General features: G+C 33.0%; 1 protein-coding gene across 2 annotated transcripts in view; it reads right to left on the bottom strand.

Moving 5' to 3' along the window:
• The window catches only part of CWC22 (CWC22 spliceosome associated protein homolog), a 59890-nt gene that overhangs the window by 22492 nt on the left and 23260 nt on the right, over positions 1–14138 (bottom strand). For both annotated transcript variants that reach the window (XM_039470104.2, XM_074399394.1), the window contains exons 5-11: positions 13115–13360; positions 10649–10777; positions 5769–5937; positions 5326–5379; positions 3382–3517; positions 3082–3288; positions 2932–2994 (exon numbers count right to left, since the gene is read on the bottom strand). In XM_039470104.2, coding sequence (XP_039326038.1) covers positions 2932–2994; positions 3082–3288; positions 3382–3517; positions 5326–5379; positions 5769–5937; positions 10649–10777; positions 13115–13360 — 1004 coding nt within the window. The remainder of the gene's footprint in view (positions 1–2931; positions 2995–3081; positions 3289–3381; positions 3518–5325; positions 5380–5768; positions 5938–10648; positions 10778–13114; positions 13361–14138) is intronic.

Raw genomic sequence — 14138 nt, 5'->3', positions numbered from 1 at the left:
CATCATCATCTTCTCAGCTCTGCACTTTAGAATCTACTTATTAAAATCACATAGACAAGGACAATTGGATTTCATTAACTGAATAAAGTAGTGATTTCAAAGCATGGTCTAGGAGGAGTCCAAGGAGGATCTGAGTTCTGTCAGGTGGTCTGTGAGGTCAAAACTATTTTCATAATAATACCAAGACAGCATCTGCCTTTTAACTGTGCTGACATCTGTGATGATGATCCAAAAGCAACAGGGTTTAAAACTGCTGTAATCCAAGCACTGAGGCACCAAAATTCACTAGTAATCAATGTATTCTTTACTACCATCCTCTTGAAGCAGAAAGCCAGTTTCATCTGAGAATGTACTTGATGAAGAAGTAAAACATAACTAATTTTATTAAATCTCAGCCCTGAATATAGGATTTTATCCTAATCTGAGTGATGAAATATAAAGTTCATATATATAGCACTTCTGTTAAAGACAGATATACAATGAGGACAGTTATGTCAAGGAAAACCAATTGTTTGACTGCTTTGCAAGGTGAGTTAGCTATTTTTTTCATTTTTACTTGAAAGAACTGGCCAACTAACTATAGTTGTTAGATATTTGGCCAACAATTTCTCAAATGCAAACGAACTGAGACTGTCACTTCACGGAAAACAATTCACGATATCTGCAACGATGACATTAGCGTTTTCAAGAATTTTGAAAAACTAATATCCATCCCTGTGAGCTTAAGAGCTCCCTAATACTTAGATTTTTTGGACGAAATTATAACAGAAAAAAGGAATCTGGCAGGTTGCAGTGAAAAGCTCCTAGGAAATTAGCAATATTATTAAATGTGCTATCTAGATATTGTATCAACATGTTAATTTGATTTTCATAATATTAAGGTTAACATTTTAAAAATGCATAATTCAGTGAGTTAGTATTTTCTAAATGACTAATGCAGCATTACAAAATCATACATGAGTAAAAGATGTATTTAAAGTGACAGACAAATGCATTCTAATGTAACACTATCAAAGTTCATTGATATTGTTTCAGAATTCACACTGCAATTAATCTTAAAACTACTAGTTGTTAAATATTGGCATTTATCTGCAAAGGCTATTAAAATACTGCTCCCTTTTTCTAACTACCTACCTATCTGAGGCTAGATTTTCATCATGTACTTCAATTAAAACAACCCACTGCAGTAGGTTGAATGTAGAAGCAGATATGAGGGTCCAGCTGCCTCCCATTAGGCGCCAAACAGTAAACTACACAAATAAAATTTTATAAAATATAGGTATAATACAAAATATATAAAACATCATTCCCACCAAATTTGTTTTGTAAATAACGATTTTCATTAAAATATGTAATTTATGTTAACATATACTAGGTTTGCCATTATTTTGAAATAATTGAATAAATTCTTTTATATTGTTTCAACTTTTAATAAAATGAATATCAATAGATAAAACCCACATAAGAAGAAGTTCTTTGGAGCTGTCAATAATTTTCAAGAGTATAAAGGGATCCTGAGACCAAAGAATTTGATAACTGCTGTAATAAAAGAAAGTACTACTTTCCAGCCATTGGTCAATTGCCTAGACACTAAAGAAATGGATAGAGAATTCTCAAGTTTAAAAAAGAAAGAAATCAAATGAGGAGTATTTAAGAATTTCACAAAAAACGTGTGGCATCTTTCAGGGAAACTGCAGGAAAAGAGGTTCATACGAAGGCAAAATGGATCTATGGAGTTCTCTATTTGGAAACAAAAATATAACAGAAAAAAGGAATCTAGCAGGTTACAGTGAAAAGCTCCTAGGAAATTAGCATCTAAGAAGAGAACCCCATTTACTATACCAGATTTTAAGGATAATGTATAGGAATGGAAGACTTCTCCCACTTTTCTTTTCCTTTCAACCTTCCACTTCTAAGCACTACTGAACAATGGAATGCAGACAGTGACAGAGTAGGTCTCTACTTCCTCTGTATATAAGACTACATAAGGCTGATCTTTGTGTTACAAGCAAACAAATAACAAAAACTGAAGTTATATTTTGCCCAATCGTGCTCTGTTAGCCTGATAAAAGATTTTGCAAAGCTGACCAACATTTACGTTTAGAGAGCTTTTAATGCAAACTTTTGGGGTTTAATACAAAGATAAATATTTATTGCTTTCACAGTATTAAATACTTCTCTACAATTCAAGACAAATAAGGCCATAAAATTATTATGAAAGTAGGCCTGAGTGTCAGCTTTAGGAGGAAACAAATGCAAATGTGAAAATTATAACAGTAATTAATAATAGCTATCAGCCTGTGATAATACACAACAATGTATTCTATGTATCCTTCTATAGAAAGGTAATATTTAGTCTTCCATCAAACAAGTAACTTGCTACAGGTCACTCAGCTAGTAATGTCTAAGACAAATTACAAATCAAAACCTGTCCAAAGTCAGTGCTTACCATATACCAATGATGTACAAATGCCAATGATCAATTTATCAGGCACCAATACTATGATTCACCTTACATCAACCTGACCTTAAGAAACAATATAAGTATAGCACTTTACAACAAAGTTTACCACTTAATTGAATATTAAACTGGGTGGCAAAGACAGTAAGTGGTACAGAAGTTAAATAAAGGTCACTACTAATCTATGAATATTTCTTAAGATGGGTGAGACTTAAGGGTTGCATACTTTAGAGGGAAAGAAGAGAGGAACAATGGGGTAAATAATTCAGAATGAAGTAAAAAACCATGGGCAAGTACCAGGAAAAACATAATGCCCAAGGAAACAGCTTAGAGAATAACTTTACAAAAGCAGAGATTTCATTAGGTGGGGATCAGTGATCTCTAAATATTTATTTCGTTATCAGTATTGTGTGACTACTTAAATTGCTTTTACTTTTCCAAAATATATTATTTTATAAAATTCTACATACCTTTCTTAATAGCTTTGTACTTCTCTTCATTCTCCATAAAATTAGGATCCATCTTGAAAACATCTTAAAAAGAAATTAGAAGTTAATGTTTATTTTCTATATTTATATTTGTTGGTGCTCCACTTTCTACCTACCACGCCCCAGACTTACTAAGAACATCTTCCGGATTATAGTCATCCTCCAAAGGGAGCATATGGGTGAACTGATCATCTTCTTCCACCAAATCAAGACCTTCTAGGATAATGGGGTGGTCCTTGAATCCATCTTTCCGTACAGCAAACATCACTTCAATCATATATTGAACTCTTTTGTCAATTTCAGACTCATGCAGAATGTTTCGAAGGCGTTCAAATATAGCTAAAGGTAAACAAAGAAAAGACAATAAAAGAAGCAATAAATATTACAATACTCAAACAAAAACTTAACATCAAACTAAGAATGTACACTTACCATTGATTCCTCTTGGTGACACTTGTGTTAATTTGAGGCCACATTCCTTGAGAAAACCAATAGCTACTTCAACACTATCATCTGTTGGTCTTTCCAGGAGCAAAGTGAGCATCTCTAAGCACAAAACTTCATGTGCCTTAAATAGAATACATATATATGAAGGAAAAAAAATGCTTTTACATACATTAAAATATTGTTTATAATTTCTAAAAATTAGTAAATCTTGTTTACAATAATTATATTGCACATATGATGGACAAAGTTTTATAAAGCAAACAGAAAACTCCAAATACGGATACAATTTTTCTATTACCTTTATTACCAATCTATTAAAAGTTTTCAGATGACTGCTCCAAAAATCTTATTTTTTTATGCTGAATACAACTATCTGAATTATCTTCAGAAGAAATATTCTTAGCCATTATGTATGGAAAGTGTCATCGATTAAATATGTTAAAAATCATATACTACTTTCTAATAAGATAATTATTTTCATAATTACTACATAAGAAATAGTAATATGATTTATAATTCCCTTCTACATGACTACACTTCTTTATATACATTTCCCAATTCATTCTATCAGCAACTCTATTAGACACAAATAGTCCTTCAGTTACATGAATATTAATTTTATCACAAAATATCTTAATAACTTCCGGAACACAACAGTTTGGAATATTCTATCTTTAAAAAAAAAATAAATCAAACTATTTCCACTGGCCACATTCAAAAACTGAAATTTATAAACAATGGCAGGACGAGTGGGAATAAAATTCTACTGAGAAACTTTGGTATGAGAAGAAAAAGAACTACAAAGAATGTTTACAACACCATACATATGCCTTTCTAAAGTCAGATGGTGATTTGAAATGGGGAGGAAAGAAGTCTAAATCTCAACTCAAGCGTCTATCTTCTTCCAATTATGCACATCAAAGACACCCACTGGTTCTTTTTATGAGGGGAGGAGGAGTGTCAAATAGTCTTACATCAGTGACAAGAAAAAAACTGCCCTGTACCAGAGTTGGGAAGATGCAAAAAATTTGTCACATTGAGTGTTTTATGGCAAAACCAAAAATCTCTAGTCCAAGTGTAACACACAATTAAAAACGAAAATATATCTCTGTGGTTATAGATGTGAAATTAAGTTTCCAAGGTCTTAAGTAGCAAGCTATCATCTTAATAATACAATGACTAGGTTAGAATCTAAAAGATTTCTAAGAGTGAAAGAATTTTCATGTAAATAAGAACCAAAACCTTTAATGTTAGTGAAATAAGAGTAAGTGTGACTATAAAATTCTTCCTGTTATACATGTTATACATGATATTAAATTGTAAATGATAACATATAACTGAAGGAAACTTTTGAGTATAAGCAAGAACAATTTTGCCACTTTCAAGGTTAAACAGAAACTAAAAACCATCAAATATAGAATGAATATAAAATAAACACAAATGGAATAACAGCATGATAAAATTATTTGCATCTGAAACAGATTAAAATTGATCAACTATATTCTATAAAGTGATTCTACAAATATATGACTATACTATGTGGTTGCAAGGAACATAAGTTTTTGTAGAATATTAGATATTTATTAGGTTCTCATGAATACCAGGTACAGGGAATGAAGTGGAGGAGATACCAACTTTATTATTTCATAAAAATGAAATGGTTCTTCAAAGGAATGGTTTGTAGTCAAGTAACCATGTACAGTATTAAGTCAGATTAATTTGATAAAATATCTAAAAGTGCTTTGATTAGCATCAAAGTGTTATGTTAAAGAATATTAAATACATTATACTTTTAAAATGAAAATATAATACAACATACTTATTCCAAAAACTATAAAGTAAAACAAAAATAGAGTTATCAGTGGAGTGGCATCAACCCTGTGGTCTAATGCCACTGAATTGGACCAAGTTTTGAAGATAATTACTTACCACATTTTGGTTAATAAGATGTGCCACAAATTTTGAAGCAGTCAGACAAAGTTGCTGAAAAATGAAGAGAGAGACAAAGTTAATCCATAAATTAAACCTGCTATTCATTTGTTTATAGAATCTATGGCCTACTAACATAATCTATTTAAAACATGTAATACAAAAGTATAATTTTTATATTATAAGAAAGTTTTAAGATAAAATAACACATGAAAGACTATCATTTCTGGTTAGTTATAATTCTACAGTCTAGTCATCGTTTTTGTGGCTCATCATTAGTGGTCAGGTATATCTAACAGAACAAAAGAAGTTCTGAAGAAAGACAGTTTTTCAAAAGTATTATACATGTACCTGTGTCAAAATTAACCTTGCTTACTTTTGTTGATACTGGTTTATTAGTCTGTTCCTATGTATAATTCTACTTACAAGCCATTCATATATACCTTATCATTTCTTCGGTAGCCTTTTCGAAAATTAAGAATTAACCTCTTGAGGATCAATTCTCCAATTTGTGGAAATTTTGAGTTGATAATTGCCACTAATGCTGCATAAACATGGGTGAAGATTGGAGACGCACTCTGTGCTTGCAAAACAGACCTGGACAGCAGTCCTCTGTTTAAAAAAGAATAAAAAAGGAGTCAACAATAATCACCAAATTAATTAAATGAAACAAAAACTATTAAAATTCATTAATAGTTCTCTGTAAATAATCATAAAATCTAAATCAGAACTAACTAGAAAGAGTTCATCTTACTAATAAAAATTGTTTTTCAGAAAACAAAATGTGAATTTGTGATAGAATAAAGATTTTACTGCAATTTATCTTCAAAATTTTTCTCTCTATATATAATTCCTCTTATCCCAGTCTGTTTGTTATATGTAATTATGAATTTGAGGTTTTTAAGGTTCATATAAATAATTTAACACTTTCAAAAAAGTAAACAAAAACAGACCTGCTTCAAAAGTTAGACAACATAAAGTTTCTACTACAGGTCCATCATTTTTATAATATTAATTTTGTGATTAAAGACAAATTTGACTTTAAATCTTTAAGTCTAATTTTAGTAGAATAAAATGAAGATCTGGAATACTCCTATGAGAAATAAAGACACAATTAAAAACAATGCAAGATTAATGCTAAAACAATGACAGAAAATTAAAAGGTACCTATTTGTAACTGATTTTGAAAATGGTCATGTTTTTATATGCATTTGATGAGAAAGGGGAAAAAGGCAAATCGCACAAATTGAAGTTATTTTTAGCAGTGTAATGACAATTATTGGATTGCCAAAAGTCAGAAAAAAAAAGTCTTAATGGTAGATTTAGATATGACAACTGAATCACTAGAGTAGAAAATGAGAAAAAGGATGCAGCTTATAAATTATAATATCTTTAGCAATCCATAACTCTTCTAACTCTACTTTTTTTCCTAAGTAAAATGGAGAGACCTCTGCCTACTTTTTTTAATTTTTTTTTTTTTTTAAGATGGAGTTTTGCTCTTGTTACCCAGGCTGGAGTGCAATGGCACGATCTCAGCTCACCGCAACCTCTGCCTCATGGGTTCAGGTGCCTACTTTTAAGGATAATGGCTGTCTCTTGATCAACTTTCTGTACCTCTACAACTTGCTACATCTACTTTATACCCCAACCTTTTTTGGTGAGGTTGGGGAGAGACAGGGTCTCACTCTGCCACCCAGGCTGGTGTGCAGTGACATGATCATGGCTCACAGTAAGCTCCACCTCCCAGGCTCAAGCAATACTCCCACCTCATCCTCCGGAGTAGCTGGGACTACTGCATGCCACCACACCCAGCTACTTTTTGTATTTTTGGTAGAGACGGGGTTTCACAATGTTGCCTAGGCTGGTCTCAAACTCCTGGACTCAACTGATCCACTTGCCTCAGGCTCCCAAAGTGCTAAGATTACAGATATTGAACGACCATGCCTGGCTATATAGTCCCTATTTTTTAAAAGAATCAGAGTCATGTAAAATCACATGAGAAAACAGCCCACAGATTCTAAAATAATAAATAGAACATGGGGTACTTCTATTTTTTGACCCTTTTAAATATCACCAATTGCTTAAAGCCACATATTATAGAATATGGTGATTCCCTTCTGCTTTTCTGAAATTTATTGCTCATCTTTCCCATTTCTCTCACATTCTCATTTTACTCTCATTAGAAATTAAATTGGAATAAAGGCTATATACGATGAGCTCACAGCTAGTAACACTCAACAGTGACAAGTTGAAAGCTTTTCCTCTAAGATAAGGAATAACAAAAGGGTGCCTACTCTTTCCAATTCCATTCAACATAGTACTGTAAGACCTAGCCAGAGCCATTAGGCAAAAGAAAGAAAGAAAAAGAATCCGAATAAAAAATAGAGAAGTCTCTTTGCTATAAATGGGATCTTAATATAGAGAATCCTGAAGACTTAACCAAAAAAACTGTTAGAACTAATAAACTAATTTAGTAAAGCTGCAGACACAAAATCAACATACAAAAATCAGTAGTGCTTCCATATGCTTACAATGAACTATCTGAAAAAGAAATCAAGAAAATATCCCATTTACAATAGCTATGGAAAAAAGAAAACCTGTGAAAGGTCTATACACCAAAAACTACAAATTGCTGATGGAAAAATGGAAGAACACACATGATATCCCATGTCCATGGATTGAAATATTATTAAAATGTCCATAAAATCCAAAGCAATATACAGATTCGACTCAATCTCTCAAAATTCCAATACAGTTTTCACAGAAATAGAAAAAACAATCCTAAAACTCACATGGAACCACAAAAGACTCCAAATAGCCACAGCAATCTTGAACAAAAAGAACAAAGCTGGAGGCATCACACTACCAGACCTAGAATCTGCTACGAAGGTTATAGTAATCCAAACAGCATGACAGTAGTATAAAAACAGGCACATGGAGCTACAGAGAACAAATAAACCAGAGATAAATCCAGGCACTTGCAGTCAATTGATTTTCAACAAAGAGGCTAAGAAGACCCAATAGGGAAAAGACAGTATCTTCAATAAATGGTGTAAGGCTACATGTTCTCACTCATAAGTGGGTGCTGAACAATGAGAACACATGAACACAGGGAAAGGAACATCACGTACTGGGGTTTGTTGTGGGGTGGGGGCCTAGGGGAGGGATAGCAGTGGGTGGGGAGATTGGGGAGGGATAACATTAGGAGAAATACGTAATGTAGGTGACAGGGGTATGAAGGCAGCAAACCACCATGGCATATGTATACCTATGTAATAATCCTGCAAGATCTGCACATGTATCCCAGAACTTAAAGTAAAATAAAAGTAAGTAAATAAATGGTGTGAATATCCATATGCAGAAGAATGAAAATAGATCTTAGTCCCACACCATACACAAACATCCACGCAAAATAGATTAAAGACTTAAACCATAAGACGGAAACTGCGAAACTACTCTAACAGGAAAATAAGGAGGAAAACCTCCTAGACACTGGTATTGTTAATGACTTTTTTTGGATATGACCCCTAAAGCACAGGCAACAAAAGCAAAAAGAGACAAATGGAATTACATATAACTAGAAAGCTTCTGCACAGTACAGGAAAGTATCAACAGAGTGAAGAGACAACCTACAAAATGGAAAAAAACATTTGCAAACCATCTATTTGCTAAGGGGTTAATATCCAAAATAAATTAGGAATTCAACCCAATAGTAAGAAAACAAATAACCCAATCTAAAAAATGAGCAAATGACAAAAACAGACATTTTTCAAAGGATGTACAAACAGCCTATATACATGAAAAAAATGCTCAACATTACCAATTATCTTAAAGAAACGTAAATTAAAACCACAATGAAACATCTCCCCACACCTGTTACAACGGCTGTAATAAAAAAGATGAAAAATAACAAGTGTTGCCAAGGAAGGACATAGAGAAAAGAGAACCCTTGTACACTGTTGGTAGAAATGTAAATTAGTATAGCCATTATGCAAATAGTATAAAGGTTCCTTAAAATACTAAAACTACCAGCCAGGTGCAGTAGCTCACGCCTGTCATACTGGCACTTTGGGAAGCCAAGGGGGAAGGACTGCTTGAGCCCAGGAGTACGAGACTAGCCTGGGCAAGATGGCAAGACTTCATTCTCTACACAATTTTTAAAAATTAGCCTGGCATGGTGGTGAGTGCTTGCAGTCCCAGCTACTCAGGAGTCTGAGGTGGGAGAATTCCTTGAGCCCGGAAACTCAAGGGGGCAGTGGGCTACGTCCATGCACTGTACTCTGGCATGGCAGTAAAGCAATACCCCCATCTAAAATAAATCAATACAAAGTTTTTTTTTTTCAATTATAATTACCGTTTGATCCAGCAATCCCACTATTGGGTAAATATTGAAAGGAAATGAAATCATTATGTTGAAGATGTATGTGCACTCCCACATTTATTGCAGTATGATTCACAATAGTCAAATATGTTAACAACAGAAGTGTCTGTTGTGAATAAATGGATAAAGAAAATGTATACATACATAATGGAGTACTATTCAACCATAAAGGAAATCCTGTCATTTGCAAAAACACAGATGAACTTGGAAAACATTATACTAAGTGAAATAAGCCAGGCACAAAAAAGACAAATAATGCATGATCTCACTAATATGCGAACTCTAAAAAAAAATTGAACTCATAGAATCAGAGGATAAAATGATGGTTACCAGAGGCTGAGGGCTGGGGGAACTGTGATGCTAGTCAGTGGACATAAAATTTCAATTAGATAATAGGAATAAGTTCCAGAGATCCATTCTACAATATTTTGACCATAGTTAACAACCATATATTGTATACTTGAAAACTGAAAACAGAGTAGATTTTAAGTGTTCTTGCCACAAAAAATGACAGGTATGTGAATGTGTATGTTAAATAGTTTGATTTAGCCATTCTACAAAGTAATGTGTATAAAAACATCATGATGTATTACCACATATACAATTTAAAAAAATAAATAATTAAATGAGTTTGAGGTAGCATATTTTAATATTCATTATTCCTCATGAGTTTAAATTATTGGAGGCATTAAGTAAATGTCCACAAAAACCACTATGTGAAAGCAAAGCTTCTCAAAAATCAAAAATTCCACACAACCTGTAACAGTAAGGCACTAGTTATTTTTTAGCAGCCTATATTTTTATAAGCATTGCATTTTAAATAAATATTCTCAAGGACCTTTGAAATGAAGTAGCACAATAAATCAATGATTATTATTCATGTAGATATATTCCTTTGAAAATGTTACTAGAAATACTACAAATAAAATAGCTGATACTTACCTTCCTCTAACTATATTTTCTTGAAGAAGCTCTTGAATTATAATACTTATATTGGAAATGTTGACTTTGTTGATAAGGCCATTAATTGACTTCTTTAGGGCTTCCCAACTCATCCTCTGATATGCTAAGCTAAAAACAAGTGATTTTAATAAAGATTAAAACTTTTTCAACAATACAAGAAGAAGAAGCTATAAGAACATAGAAGCTACTTAGTAATCATTACTTTTTAACATTATTTTCATGAAATGACCCCCAAGTACAGTAAGATATATGATGCCTATCAGGATAAACAGATTATATCCTAAACCATATTTGATTTTCTGTACATATGCTTAAGTACACACCATTTTCCTTTAATAACACAATAAGATTATGTAAAAATTGCTAAATTTTAGAGAATAGCAAAAATAAAGATCCATTTTTTTCCCCAAATACATTCATTGACTGTTTGAATTATATCTATGAACCTCTTGAAGGCTTGTAGGTTAAGAATTCTTGTTCTGGAGTGGTACAACAAAGCAGGTTGGTGAGAGGTTCCTGGTGGGAACGAGGATTGTATCACTAACATTGTTTCGAATTGCCAGCACAGTGAGGATAAAAAGCAGATCCGACTTTGCAGTTAATTTTTGTTTCTAAATTCTCTATAAATTATGTACCCCCTTACTGCCTGTACCCAAGGTGGACTATTCCACTGTTTCATAATTCCAACCCTTTGGTATCTGACTATCTCTAGAGAAACAAGATATATGGCTTAACAACTAGCCTGATTAATATGACGTTGCTCATATATAATTACAACCTATCTTATTAAACTAATCAAACAGCTACATCAACTACAATTATACTTTCTAATTAGGAAGCCCACAATTCACCTAAGTATCTACTGAAAGCGAAGACTATGACGCTCTCTTAAAGATGTCTACTTCTCCTTGTACCCTTTACAGCCTACGAACAGACTTCAACTGTTTATGAAATTATCTTAAAGGAATGTGCTTTAAATTTCATGTATTGCTAACTCTCCCCTGTCTGCTTTATTTAAAAGGAAGCAAGACTTGGACTGACAAAGTTTCTAGTCTTTTACAATTAGGATTGCTTTGGACTGGACTGGAGAAACTGAATCCTTTTCAGTAATGCTGCCATTACTGCCTTGTGCATGAGCAAAATGCTTACATGATAATGAAGGTCCTACTAACCACAAAGGCCGTCTCTAAATTCCTTCTCAACCTAACACTTCAAATATCAATACCAAGTGCTAAAATATGACATGTAAAGAAAAACTTACTAGTTTGGAATTTAGTGGCAACAAATACCCCTTTCTGGTTCTTAAATTCAGTTCTAATTTGTTTTAAATCTTCACAGCTTCTTTTAGATAAATGACATTTCTACTTCAAGCTAATCCTTGAAACAAATTTAGATTTAACTTATATAAAGTTCTCAAGCACTTTTCAAATTGCCATTAAAACACCCATGAAAAGATGTGGAAATATTCCTGTTTGGCTTACCTTGCATCTGTTTTTCTTAAATTATAACTATTAATATCTTCTATCCCAATCTTTTAACTAGTTACCTGACAACTGAATAAACATTTCAATCTGGGACCATACTGGCCCTAGTTATCAACTCATCTTATTAGAGAAAATATCTCAAAAACTTAGCTGCACTTTTGTAAATAGCTCCTCACCATCCCAATTATTCTGAAAAGGGAAGGAAGAGTGTTTTGAGTGTGACTGTTCATATATAAATTTTGTTTGCCTTAGAGTAGCAAAAAAGTATAGTCTAAGATATCGCGGTCTAATGAAAATATACAAAAAGATAAAATTGCCAGCTTCAGTTTTATAGATGAGTATAGAGGTTGGCAAACTACACCCATGAGCCAAATGCAGCTGACCACCTGCTTTTGTAAATAATGCTTTATTGGAACACAGCCACACTTAAAATTTTTTACACAATACCTACGACTGTTTTCACAATCAATGGCAGAAATAAGCAGCAACAACAGAGACAAAATGACTCACAGATGTAAAATATTTACTATCTGGGCTTTTACAGAAAAAGTTTATTGACTCCCGGTTTACAACAGGAAAGGTCCATTTTAGAACTAAAATGTCAATATTACTCTTTTCTACAAAAAATAGATGTTATCAATAGGAATGCATCCATGAAACTATGAAAGGAACAACAGTTCGAAAATACTATAAAAAGGGTAAGCCATCTTTTGCTCAAACTTTTTTTCTTTTTTTTTCCTCAAACTTTTTAATTCATTTATGCAAAAAAAGAAGTTATAAGCTAATACAAGGGTAAGTAGTATGTGGTTCTCCAATGGAGCTATGAAGTAGGTCTCTAATTTGAGGTCTCTATCACTGTAGACTAATGTAAAGTCTCAAGAACCAGAGTTAATTAAACCACAGTTGACTTATTTTTCAATGACAATATCATGGCCTTATATATTTATTGATATCAACATGCCTGTTTTTATCTGTAATTTGCTCTTGCATCATCCTGAGCTTTGCAGGAGGAATATATGCTCCACCAGTGCGAGTAAGAAGAGGATCCAGCTCATCTTTCTTTTTCTTTGTAGCAGGTTCATCCTGAGCAGAGGAACTCTGAGTTATTGATGTTTCTGGGTTTTTCCTCCCAGGAGATGGGGATTTCCGGGACCTTTTCCGATCCATATCTCTTTCTCTTTCTCTGCGTTTTTCTCGGTCCCTGCTTCTGTAAGATTAGTTTTTTTTAAGAGCAGAAAAGACAATATAAAATACACTCTTAAAAATTAAGTGCACAAAAATGAGTGAAATTTTAAGTGGGCCCCACAAATTCAGATTAGGAAAAGTGGTTTAGAATCACAGTGAGAAAGCGCTTCCCAGAGAAAATGCAACGAACTAGGTCCTAAAGGCTTGACAGGATTTAGATTGGGGGCAAGTTGGGAGGAGGAAGGGGAGAAGTATGGCATTCTGCAACTAGTAGACGAAGGAATAACTATTGAAAGACTGAGCAGGGGTGTTAAGGTAAGAATCAGTAGCACACTCAGGAAACAAAGAATTATGTGTGATGGTAGTTGAAAAAATGAGTTAAAATCTTAAAATATATGCAAAAGACTTTAAGGTTTTTAAACTGGAGCTGATGGGGAATCATTAAAAGTTTTTGGGTAGGAGAGTGGCATGAAAAGAATGTTTTAAGGAGAAAAATTAGCCTGTGGTATAAATGACAAATTGTATAAAAAAAGAAGAAACCAAGAGTTAATCTCCGATAGTGGTTACTTTAGTTGTAAGACTGCTACAGAAAATATATTTGAAATTGTTTCTTGATAGAACTAATATTTTTTATTAGAAATCTCAAAATATTGGAAGCTTCTGCTTATTTGAGACAATGTAGGGGGAAAATTTTTTCTAGCCACAATAAGTCTTCCTTCCCAACTAACATACCTGATTATCCTTTCTTAAGACTTTTAAAACAGTCAAGGTATAGTTCTCTGAAACCATTGAGAACTAAG

This window comes from Saimiri boliviensis, chromosome 5 (genome assembly GCF_048565385.1).
Source record: "Saimiri boliviensis isolate mSaiBol1 chromosome 5, mSaiBol1.pri, whole genome shotgun sequence".
NCBI classification, from domain to species: domain Eukaryota; kingdom Metazoa; phylum Chordata; class Mammalia; order Primates; family Cebidae; genus Saimiri; species Saimiri boliviensis.
This window is presented reverse-complemented; position numbering and strand designations above follow the sequence as displayed.